General features: G+C 34.2%; 1 protein-coding gene and 1 non-coding gene across 3 annotated transcripts; both read right to left on the minus strand.

Moving 5' to 3' along the window:
* Positions 1-3,828: 3,828 nt before the first annotated feature.
* On the minus strand, positions 3,829-4,043 carry LOC125497229 (small nucleolar RNA U3). The gene has a single exon (XR_007273861.1). It is a non-coding gene; the product is annotated as a small nucleolar RNA U3 (small nucleolar RNA).
* A 1,604-nt stretch (positions 4,044-5,647) lies between these two features.
* On the minus strand, positions 5,648-9,685 carry LOC104890612 (uncharacterized). 2 transcript variants are annotated; one of them, XM_010676159.4, is made up of 2 exons: positions 9,280-9,685; positions 5,648-7,929 (listed from the first exon to the last, which is right to left on the minus strand). In XM_010676159.4, the coding sequence occupies exons 1-2, from the start codon at positions 9,343-9,345 to the stop codon at positions 5,953-5,955; spliced, it is 2,043 nt and encodes a 680-aa protein (XP_010674461.2). In that variant the 5' UTR covers positions 9,346-9,685; the 3' UTR covers positions 5,648-5,952. The 2 variants fall into 2 exon arrangements, with proteins under 2 accessions (XP_010674461.2, XP_010674460.2); XM_010676158.4 differs by having other exon boundaries at positions 5,648-7,932; positions 9,280-9,684.
* Positions 9,686-12,563: the final 2,878 nt, after the last annotated feature.

Here is a 12,563-nt window from a genome sequence, read left to right on the forward strand (position 1 = left end):
ATTGATCTGAGAACATATCAAGTAAATTAGTTGACAAAGGTAACTCAGGTAGATTAACCTTTCCATTTAAGCAGCAAAGTTCAGGAGATTCAGATCTAAAGAGGCGTGCTTGACAATGTGGACACGTTGTCATTATAGGCAAACTAAATATAGGCACCCCTTGTGACTCAGTATAATTTCTTACACAATTTTGATAACCATGTCTCCCCACTTTCCAAACCCTTACATCATTATATATGAGACTTGATATGTTGTTCGCATGGGATATCCTGTTGTTACCAATTTCAAACAATGGATCAGGCAAACAACTGTCTCTTTCGATCTCAACTAAGTGCGGAATGTTTATTGCATCGGTTATGGGTTCCAATATATTTGCATTTGTTCTACTACTTTCTCCTACACAAAAGAATCGATTGGGCAAGTTGCGGCCATCTTCGAAGTCCCCGTAACTTTCATTGGGCATTTGAATAGGATTTTCAATGTTTGCGCGTGTTTCGAGTGAACGAAGTTCACCAATGGGGTGTGCTGCATGATGTATTTTGATAAGTACATTAAATGGTGTTTCACATATTACTAATTTTTAATTATATATTTGACGTCCATCTCCATTGATAGTATGATCGTAGTTAGTAATGTCTGTCATGGGTCTTCTAACTTGTGAAGAGTTGGAAGCATCATTACGATTTTGAATCATGCCATGTCCTTGTCCAGAAGTTGTTTGAGGTCGAATTTCTTGAGAAGCATTGACATTTTCTCGGATTACGCGGGCGTAATTAGATTGCCTTTTTGCTTTCTCATGTCCTCTTTGCGCAGGTGTAAGTGATTGCCTTTGACGTCTTTTCTTATCACTCCATTTCCTCCTTTGTTGTTCCAACTTTTCTCTTTCATTTTCATCCATTATGAAACTACAAATACCAATATTAACTTTGTTATTATAAGAGTAGTGTGATAATATTTTATATGAATTCATTTGTGTGTAAATTTTTATTCAAAATCTTATTTTCTTATTTTTATGTAATAAGTATTGTCATATATCAATAGAGATTTAAAATACCAATTAAGTCTACTTTTGTTTCTAAGTTATTTAACATTAATTAGTGAGTACCCTTTGAATGATAGTTCATAGAGATTTTATATTTTTTCATTTAGGGATATTGAAAATGATTAATATAAGTAAGCTTTTACTTTTTTTATGTAGTTTCTTTTGAATGGTAGTTCATAGATTTATGTATGACATGACAGTTAAATATAAATTTTTATATTTTCATGATGTATTATTACAAATACTTTTACAATAACAATGCTTATACATATATATAGCCGTGTATGATAAAGGGTTTTGTTACTGTGTCACAGTATATACATCTCAGTGTTGGGTTTTGATATATTGAGAAATTATTCAAGATAATTAAGCTCTATTATCTAAAAGACAAAGAGGGAGCTCAGGTGTACATAAACTTAAGTAACGACTATTATAAACGATAAATTTGTATATCTCAAACTAACAGGTAAATGTGTACATATTAAACTCTAAGATGAAGCTGGATTTGAGCACAATTATCGTAAACTAAAATATAAAATAGTTTCTATTGTATTGAAAAAAAGTTTCAATAATGTATCTCTCCCTTTAATTATATTAAACAATGGACTATGGATAGAAAAGTGCGGAATATAGATGAACAAATAACCAAAAATAGAAAAAACAACCGTGCGTTACATTAAAAATGAACAAATAAAAAAACGAAATTGTGTACATTGAAAAGGATACGGAGGGGGTATAGTTTAGACACAATAGAGATTGTCCAAGTTGTTTAATGAAGTAGGATTTTGAATTAACATTTTTGTCTTATTTCATGTCATATTCGATAGAGTCCATAATTTAGATGATAATAATAGCTCAACTTATATATGTTTAATTTGAGTTACTCATTTTTTTTTTCAATTACAAAAGCAATACCTTCATAATATAACAACTTATTGCATTTTACTTCTCTCTACATTAGAACCAAATGCTGCAAGTGGTGAGATCAGAAATATAACCACTATAATTTCAATCTATTGTATAATATTCCCTAGTTTTGGTGATATCATATCATCATAAACATTACAATACGAAGCATAAAAAACAAACATTACAATACTATCATTAAGATAATATTTGTTTGTTTTTTAATCAATGAAAAGCCCATCCACAATGCAGTAGTCCCAGCTTTGTGTAGTCGAGCGTTTTGGCTCAAGAGTCAAGACCATGTAGATCATAATATTCAGCCCATCTCCTTCTCTCTAAGCATTACAATTATATACTCCTCTACCCAATTCAACACATCTCCCAACTATCTAAACCCCCCATGTAACTCGTCTACCATTGTAACACCACCGTCGGTTATTAGTAGCCAAACAATTTGCAATTGAATATTAGTAACCAAACAATTTGTAATTGCACACCTACCTTTTTAACTTGTTTCTTGATTCACCTTACAAGTGCCTTTTTTTTTTTCTGATATTTGCTTGATGAAACTTGGTAAATTGCACTGATTGTGAATGATATTATTTCTCTCCTTCTGTTGTTAATAAAAATAGCACAAAAAAGGTTATCAAAAATCATTATGGTAACAACATTAATCAGATGAACAATAAAACATAATTAGAAGTAAGAATTACCTTTTGTCACTTTCTTTTTTTCCTTGTTACTTGGCTTGTTTTTTTTGAGCTTTTTGATTTTGTTGAATTTTCCTTGTTGAATTTACATGTAGTGTGTATTTCTGATTATGGAGAAGAGAAAATAAAGAACAATTTAAAATTCTGGAGCACACTTTTTGGAAGTTGGAGGTGGAAATTAATGTAAAAAATGCAGTTATTCATGAGAGTTTCTCCACTAAATTAGGAATTTTTAATTTTTTTTGAAAAATTTAGTTTTGATAATCTTTGGGAAGTAACCGATGTAAGTTGCGTAACTATTGGTGTTGTGATTTTTTTGTTTGTTTATAATTAATTAGGTAGTTAATATTGATTTAGATTTATTTTTTTATTAGATGTAATTTGTTGTATTTAGTGAGGACAAAATGGGATTTTTATTATTTTGGTGTCCCCCTCTCTTCCCATAATAGAATGTTAGGGGTGAAAGTTCGGTGTACAGTTTGGATTAAGGTCTAATCCAATCCGATCCAAACAAAATTTAAATTTCAATTTTCCAATCCGATTAGAGTTTGAATCCGACCCAATCCAATCTGAATTTTCATACTCTAGATTGGATCCGATTAGAAAATCCGTTTTTTTTTTCTTCAAAACTTTAGTTTTTCGATGAAATAAATCAAACACAATAGCAACCTAATAGATTTAGGAAATGATGAATTAAGTGGTGTTAGTGTTTTAGGGGAAGGGTTGAAGTGATACATACACCTATTGGGATATGGACTAGGCTTTTCTAAAAAAAAAAAAACTAGTTTAATACTTAAGCCCGTATATTGCTATTCGATTATATTGGATTTATGGATCCAATTACCCTCAATCCAACCCGATCCGAAAATCCAATTTTTCAAAAAATCTCAATCCGAATTCAATCTGAACACATTTCGAATTCGATCCAAATTACTAATTCGGATTGGATAGATTGAATTTTACCCGTCTAACTTATACCTCTACACAGTATACACTATAATTGCTACTAGGTGATCCAAGATCAAGCCTTCTTTAGATAGTTCATGCTAAGCGTATTAACTATAGAAAGTTCAGGCAAACAATATGCAGCAAACAGAACAACACAGAGAAGAGGAGAGAGAAAACCACACCACATAAACAACCCATCCAAAAACAAAAAAAGAATTTAGGAGTCTGTCAGAACACCGTGTGACCATCTCAAGCTCACAGAGGAACATGAGAACGATCCTCTACTGCACCAGAGATCCGAAGATCAATGGTTACTGTTAATCACGCTCTAGTCACACGGTCACGTTTCATCCACCAGACTTAGTTTCCTGTCTCCTTAGAACTCAAGGATTCAGAGGTACGAGCCTATAGAACAGATCCTGTTCAAGTAAGGTCGTGCTCTTTACTCTTAGCGCTGTCTATTATAAACGAGTGCATTTGTTTGTGAAACCCCGATGTGGGAATTCTTAGTATTAGAACTCGCATATGGGCTTGCTGACAATTGGCATGCTAGTGTATGACCTATTTTCATACGGTTTGAATATATAAGGCAGAACTCTACACGGTAGAAAAGGTTATTAAACATTTGAACTCACTACTACGCAAAACTAATTGGTTCACCTTTTCTTTGTCATTTGTAAGGCTAGTTAATCCTGTAAAATGGCACAAGAATGGTGATCCTTCTTTAAGACTTGACTTTTATACTTTAGTAAAATTTATGTTGCTTTTCGAGAAAAGTTACTGTGGACCTGATGCTAATTCATGTGATTTAAGAAAAAAAGGTTACTATATGAAAAAAATAGATATAAAAATAAGTAGATGTAGATTGTGAAGTTTGACTATGTGAAAAAAAAAGTTACTATGTCGCAAAGTGAGAATTTCTTCATGATAAACTAATGTGAGAAAGAGTGACTATATTAAAAAAAAAGTCATTATATGGTAGATATTAATTGTATAATATAACTTAAGATTTTTAAAAGGTTAGTATATGAAAAAAAAAAAGATCAGTAGTTAAATAAGTGAATTTGCTCCACAATAATATTATTGTGGACCAGGTTCATGCAAGATAAACTCGTATACTTTTATCTTGGTTTATGGGTGTTCTTTTGGAGAGTTTCTTCCTTAATCTATACCCAATCACATAATAATGTACAACCATCCTAACCCTTGTTTTCATGTTTTATCCGCCATCCGAATCCTCATTTTAGGGGGCGTTTGGTTCATATAATGGTATGAGTTTGGAATCAGGAATGAAACCAAGGTGGTATAGGTTTAGAACTTGATACTTAATACCTTGTGTTTGGTTGCATTTAGGAATGAAAAATCTTCTTTTATTTGATACCTAGAGGTAAGGTATGAGCCATACCCACCTCCCCCCATGGGTTTCTAAACCCCATACCTTATGAGTTTGAGGTATGGGTTTAAAATTTAGAAATAAGTTAAACAAACACTAGGTATGGGTTTTGTTCATTCCAAACCCATACCTCATACCTAAAACTAGTGAACCAAACACCCCTTAATGTTTTATCGGCCATCCGAACCCTTCTTAGAAGATGGGCTTGATGTTACGTTGGTGCTTTTTATGGGTTTTCCATGTTTCAAATGAACCAGTTGAATTTGAAAAGAAAAGGAAGGAAAGACAATAAAAAAGCTTCCAATGAAAATGAGCAACTCATTTCGTCCACATACCTTTGAGCAAAGATTTGATCAAAGTCATGAGAGGGACTATAATAGCATCACTTTATGCCACTGCTATTTTGGACTTGAATTTTCGGAACATATATCAGAGAGATGCACTAAAATATATACGAAATATTTGCTAAACATGATTAATATTGCTAAACTCCTTTTGATACTTTGAAACATGAAGGATATTCTGATTTTTGAAGAACATGCAGATTAAACTGATACAGAATACAATTAAAAAGAATAGAGATTGACTACTAAATAATGGATGGGTGTGTTTTGTGTCTTGTTTTTACCCGTTGCGAAAAAAAGAGGCTACTAAATAATATTCTTCAATGTTTATTAACAAACTAGGAAGCAAACAGATACAGTTTTACTAATACATAGTCTTGAACAAATAACAAATTTAATAAGAATAATCTCAATGAAACAACAAAACCAAAAACAAATAAAATGATCTTGGAGTTCACAGAACCTCAAACCTATACTCTGTGTATTCACAAATCTATGAAACACAAACCAAAAACAAACCAAAACAATACAATAAAAACCAACCACAGCAACATCACAAACACCAAAAATATGATACAACCAAAAAAAAGAAGACCTTCAAATTCCAACTCACAAATCACCCTTACTTGCATCGGTTGAGATCGTCTTCGAGGATGGAGATTTCCCAAAAATACCCTTCTTCGCTTTGACAAGCGAGCTCTTCACCTTCGACAAGATGTTCTTTGAAGCGGGTTTGCTTACAACTTCCTCTTTACTTTTTTCTTCAACTGTTGCATCAGTTTCCTTAGTTTCTGTTGCTTCTTCCTTTGCAACTTCTTCAGTGTGTCCATTTTTCTCTGCTTCAACAACAGGTGCAGGAGCCAAGGATTTCTCTTCTTCTGCCTTCTTCTCTCCTGAAGGTGGAGGAATCACCTCGATATCTCTGCTGTTTTCAGCTACTTCTTGGTTTTGAGTTGCTTCTTCTGGCTTAGTTTCCTCAGTTTTCTCTTCTTTTTTGCACTCTTCTTCAACTTTCACCTCTTCTGGAGCTTCTGCTGTTTCTTTTGCAGTTTCTTTCACAGTTTCTTCAGCTCCATTCGCCTCGTTTTCCTCCTTAATCATGTCTCCTAGACTTGCCCTTTTGTTAACTTCACCATTTTCTTCTTTTTTCTCAGTTTCAGTAACTATGTCTGAACTCTGCACCTTCTCCTCAGGTTGTCCATTAGCTATTTCCTTCTTTTCTGACTCCACAGTCTCAGCTGCAGAGATTACTGTCTCGTCGTTACAAACTTCCGGCTCTACCTTCACCGTGTCTTCAACTGTCAGTGCTCCTTTTGGCTCGCTCAGTTTCTCCTCGACTTCAGAAGGTGGCTCCTGTTTTGACTCTTCTACAATTTTAGGATAATCTATGGAGGCTAAGTCTTTCAAATCCACCACTTCCTCCTTAACAGGTTGATCTTCTTCTACTGCTTTCTCACATTTCTCACTACCCACTTCAGTCACATCACTGGTTTTTACAGTACCAGAAGCAGCTTCTTCTGTCAACTTCTCTTCTTCCTTAGACTCTTCTTCTTTGACAGCCTCAACAGCAGCTTTTGCTACCTTGGGGGCCACTTCCTCTGCTTCTGTCACAATCACAGGAGTGACTTCTGATGTTTCCTCAACCGTTGATTTGACAACATCGATGTCTCTAGTAAGCTCAGAAACATCCTTCACTTCAGCCTTCTCTTGTTCAGGCTCTTTCACAGCATCACTGATCTTCTCTTCATTCTTTGCCTCGACAGCCTCTACCTTGGGTTGTTCCGCAGCTTCTTTGATCACTTCTTCAGTTTTCTCTTCCTCCTTTTTCTCAGTAGCCTCTAATTTCGGTTGCTCCTCCTCGGCTTGTGCTTCAGTAACCACTTCACATTTAGGAGCTTCAACCTCTTGTTCTTTCTCTTTAACCACTTCTTCTGTTTTGTCTTCATTCTTTTCCTCGATAACCTCTACTTTGGGTTGCTCCTCCTCGGCTTGTGCTTCAGTAACCACTTCACAGTTAGGAGCTTCAACCTCTTGTTCTTTCTCTGTAACCACTTCTTCTGTTTTCTCTTCATTCTTTTCCTCGACAACCTCTTCTTTGGGTTGCTCCTCAATTTGAGTTTCTACCGAAACTTTAGGCTCATTATCTACAGTTTCATCTTGCTTCACTTCTGCAACATCTTTTGATTCAGATACAAGTGCATCAGGTGCACTCGTCTTTTCCTCGGTAGCAACATCTTTTGATTCAGACACTAAGAGTTCAGGTGCACTCGCCTTTTCCTCATTAGCAAGATCTTTTGGTTCAGACACCGGGGCTTCAGGTGCACTCGTCTTTTCCTCAATAACAACATATTTTGATTCGGACACCTGGGCTTCAGGTGCACTTGTCTTTTCCTCAGCAGCAACATCCTCTTTCTTTATCTCCTCTGCCTCGTTTTTCTGTTCTTCGGTTTTAGGCATGTCTGATTTCTCTGTTTCTTCAGGAGAACAAGTAATAGTTGTTTCTTGGTCAGATGATTTGATCACTTCTTCTGGTTTTTTCTCCTCTACTTTCTCTACCACATCTGGTGTTTCCTTCTGCTCAGCTGGCTGCTGAAGTAAATTGAGAAAATAATGTTTGTGAGACAACAATAAAAAAGAGTTGCATAGAAGAAGTATTCAGACACAAGGAAGGAATAAATATGCACAACACACACAAAAGCAAAGGAAAAAGGAAGCAAAGGGTGGAAAATTACTAAAAGGAAGAGGAATTAAGGGTAGAAAGTAAACTGATACTTCCATATGAAACTAACAGTCATAGAATAAGATTATAAGAGCAGATATATTTCTCAAAAATAGAATTGTTACTTTGGTATACGATGTTTGCACCAAGTGAACTGCGCAACCCTCTCATATCATAGCCCTTAACATATACGATCTTAAAATACACGAAATTCAATCAAAAAAATTAGATATACGACCAATTTCGATTGGTTGATATCTAATTAGTTGCCTCAACTATGCAATGGTTGCACTAGATATCTGAACCACATCCATATTAGATCATGTTTCATGAGAAAGATAAACATACTATGAGTCCCTGCAATTCTTTTTTCAATTTTAGTAGCTTTTCTGATACAATTATGCACAATAAAATTCAGAGCTTTCCCACAATTAAAAAGATTGCTATTTCAACATGTCTTTCAAAATTTGCACAAAACAAACTCACCCTTTTGTCTATACCTATGTGCTATGGCCAAACTTTTCCTAGCAACTGAGGATAGAAACTACTTTTATATTACAACTTGATGATTAATATAAAGCATACTTAAACTAATAAGATCATAATCTGCTTCTAGGCTAAGCTACATATTGATCATGATATTTAAATAAATGTCACCAAGGTGGTAATATTAATGCTTTATTGGTTGTCTAAAAAATGCAATACTTTCATTTTTGCACTATTTAATATTGCAACACACCCTACTTTGACATCGTTCATCTAAAATAGAAAATCCATTCTGTTATACATAAGTGTTGTTGAATTTATCTCAACATACATGTTAATATATCAACTTTTGAAAAAATCCTACCAATAAATAATTATTTATATTAATGGTCAAAGTTGCGCGTTTTCAATTTTCAAAGACTGGACCAATCACACAATTACATAACTGATACCATCTAAAAGAAATTCTCCACTTCAAATATGACTATAAATTTTGCACATAGAAAACTGAAACAGGGCATGTATAACTAATCTTAGTAAAGAGATCCATAATCATATTCATTAAGCAAATACAACACATAATAATTTTAGAAGAAACCCAAAAACAATACTTCTTAAAGATTCATATAAATAAACAAACATATATCATAAAAAATGCAAAAGAAAAAGGAATTCAATAAACAAAAGAAGCCAAAAGAAAAAGAGAAAAAAGTAAAAGGTAAAATTTATACCTGATGAATTTGTGCCTCAGCAACAACAGGAACAGAAGTATCAGAAACAGGAACTTCAGTTGCCATAAGTTATGATTCTAAGAAACAAAGAGGAAATGAAATGAAAGAAAGAAAAGAGAAATATGGGACTTTTTATTTCTTCTTCTTCTTCTAATTCTCTGTTTGGTAAGTAATCAAATCAAGTAGGGAAACTTTTTTATCTCTATCAGAATTTCTTTATATAGAAAGAAAGAAAAAAAAAGTGGCTGGCAAAAGAAAAGGAGAAATTAAGCAGAATTTTAGAAGAAAAAAAAAAGAGCAGAAGTAACTCAAGTAAGTAGTAGTAGTGTAGGAGCAGCTAAGCAAGAACAGCAAAAATCCTCACTGGAAAGTGGACGGATTTGTGGGTTGTGACAGATAAACACATGGACTGCTAGCTAAGCTTCATGGACTAATTGGATTCTTATATTCAATGTTTTATAAATTTTAGGGTTAATTGGCTAGAACAGCACAACCTTGGGCTCAAGTGCAAGGAACAGCACAACCTTAAGCGGGTGCAAAGCATAGCACCAACTTAAACACGTGGTGCAGAAAATAGCATAAATGGCACCGGAGCACGGAGATTCCACCGGAGCTAGGGAATCTCCATTATTTTAAGGGTTAATTGGCAAGGAACAGCACAACCTTTGACTCAAGTGCAAGGAACAACACAACCCTTATTTTAATAAACACACCATTTGCTTAACCTCCACTACACTAAATCTACCTTAAACCACACTACATCACCGCCACCCTCTTCCCTAGCCCACAACACTACAACACTACCACCTCCCTCAACATTATCACTTCCTTCACCACACCAAACAACACCTCTACTCCAACAATGTCATCCTCTGCCCCAAACACTGCAACACCACCACACCAAACACCATCTCCACCACAACCTCGCGTTACTCCCAGTCCACAAGAGCATGCGCTCCGTACTAATTCACCACAAAACAGAAGAGTTCCAAAAAGTTTGAGTGACCATGGCGCGACCTCGAAGCAGGCGCTCATCAAACCAACTCTTTTACAAACAGCACGTGGAGTGGTCTTTGGTGAATCAATAGTGAATATTGAGCTAGGAGAAACTGAGATCAGCGTCCACAATTATTACACGTCAATTATTAATGATGATAGATGTAAATCCAGCGACTTGATTTCGATATTTGCGCTGATGCAATTTGTTGATGATGTGAAGATCTGTGTTGCGTCGAACAGGGAAGAAAATCGCAAAATGAGGAAGTAGCACAGCAACAAAGAAGAGTAAAGAGGAAATCAATTTTTTTTTTGAGATTGAAGTTGAAAGTTGCTAGAACAGCACAACCTTTGGATCAAGTGCAAGGAACAACATAACCTTGAACGGAGATTCCCTAGCTCCGATGGAATCTCCGTGCTCCGGTGCCATTTATGCTATTTTCTGCACCACGTGTTTAAGTTGGTGCTATGCTTTGCACCCGCTTAAGGTTTAAGCTTGTTGGAAACACAAACTAGCTTTTAGGCTCATGTTTAACGGTACATTTTTTTATATGGACTCGGGTGCAGGGGTGTAAATGAGCCTGTGTGGCTTGTAAATTATTCGAGCTTGCCTTGAAATTTTCTAGAGCCGAGTATAGCAAAGTTCGATTTGAAAAGTTCGTAAGCAGGCTCAGAATATATTTTAGCTATCTTATTTTTAATATTATATAAAATAAATGAAAAATTATACTTAAATTATGCACAATACTTGTGAAAAACTCAAAGTAATCTAAACCTATTCATAAATATATATAATATAATTTTTTTTAACTCAAATTCAGTTTTTAGGTAACTTGAACTAGAAAATTTAAGCTCAAAAAAGCTCGAGCTCGAGAAAAAGTGTAACGAGCCGAGTCGAGCAACTCCAAACTCGGTTCGACTTATTAACACCCCTACTCGGGTGTATATAGATAAGTTGGTAGTATGTCATATGTCTAAAAAATTTGACGTTTGATACTTCATCAGTTCTTAAATAAATGAAACACTTCTTTTTGATATGTGAGAGTTTTTTGAGCGATGTGTTTCACTTATCTTATAGTGAGGGAAGTGTATATTATATGATGAGTTAAGAAAAGCTATGGTAAGTCATCATGTGCACTTAGGAAAAATGTGTGTACGAGATTATTTAGTAGCAGATAAAATTGAGAAGACATTTATAATCCCTTTGTGTCATTTCATAAGAGTACATGCATAATATTTGAGTTCGAGTTTGAACGCTAATTACTCTAAATACATATTGATAATGTTCATAAAAAAAAGACTAGATGAAAGTTTCAACTTTAAGTAAATAGAATGGTTTAATTTTTATAATTGTTAAATGTTAATACTAATAGATATTAGTGATAAAAAAAATATAGAAAATGTTTAATACTATATAGATATCGATGGAGTAAATAATTAAGGTAAGAGACTAAATTATTGTAGTCGATTGATATAATTTCTGTATGGGTTAACCTAGTCTAGTTTTCTAACAAATTGAACCTTTTAGAGTTTTAGTAAACCATTTATAGCCAACCTCAGTATATCAAAGATTAAATTAGATAGAAAAAGAGACAACAATTTACTAGACAGCAAGAAGTAAACACGAAATCAAGGGTTACCAAATGAAGTAAATAATAAGATCGGGAACTATGATTTCTTAGACGGAGGGGGAAACCAAGGATATCTTGGCCTATTGGTTAAGTTTGAAGTGATGTGAACAATAGGTCACACGATCACAGGTTCGAATTCCCCTCCTTTTTTTTTTTTACTTTATAGTACCTTCGTGGCTTATATGGATAAAATTTTTGGAGGGAGATGCTAGAGAGAAAAGTTGTATTAAGTGGATTATGTTAGACATTCATCGAACACTAAATATTTCCTTAAAAGTCATATCTTAGTTTAAAAGTGTTATGATGTGTAATGTTCAAAAGGCGATCTGATCTTTGGGACATACATAAGCCTCAAAATCAATAGATATACTTGTGTCATAAAAATTAAAGAGATGTTAATTGAGAAAACAAAGTTGAAGTTGGTTTAGTTATTATTTTCAAGATAATCATTTCCATAGACAAACTCCTGTACTTGTTTGAGTTTAATTAATTGTTAGAATAATTAGAGGAAAAAGCAAATTATAGCTCATATAATTTATTTATTTTACTTGTGTCGCTTGTCGGTTTTCTGTATATCCTTTAATATACCTTAATCATATTTGTTCCCGTTAAAAAACATATTCGTAAGTAATCTTGTACTTCACTAAAGACTCTTGG

This window comes from Beta vulgaris, chromosome 4 (assembly GCF_026745355.1).
Source record: "Beta vulgaris subsp. vulgaris cultivar EL10 chromosome 4, EL10.2, whole genome shotgun sequence".
Taxonomy (NCBI): domain Eukaryota; kingdom Viridiplantae; phylum Streptophyta; class Magnoliopsida; order Caryophyllales; family Amaranthaceae; genus Beta; species Beta vulgaris.

Coding starts and splice junctions, on each gene's coding strand:
- LOC104890612 (XM_010676158.4), bottom strand. CDS start 9,345: ATGGCAACTGAAGTTCCTGTTTCTGATACTTCTGTTCCTGTTGTTGCT. Junction 7,933..9,279: donor CTGAGGCACAAATTCATCAG/GTATAAATTTTA, acceptor AATTTACTTCAG/CAGCCAGCTGAGCAGAAGGA.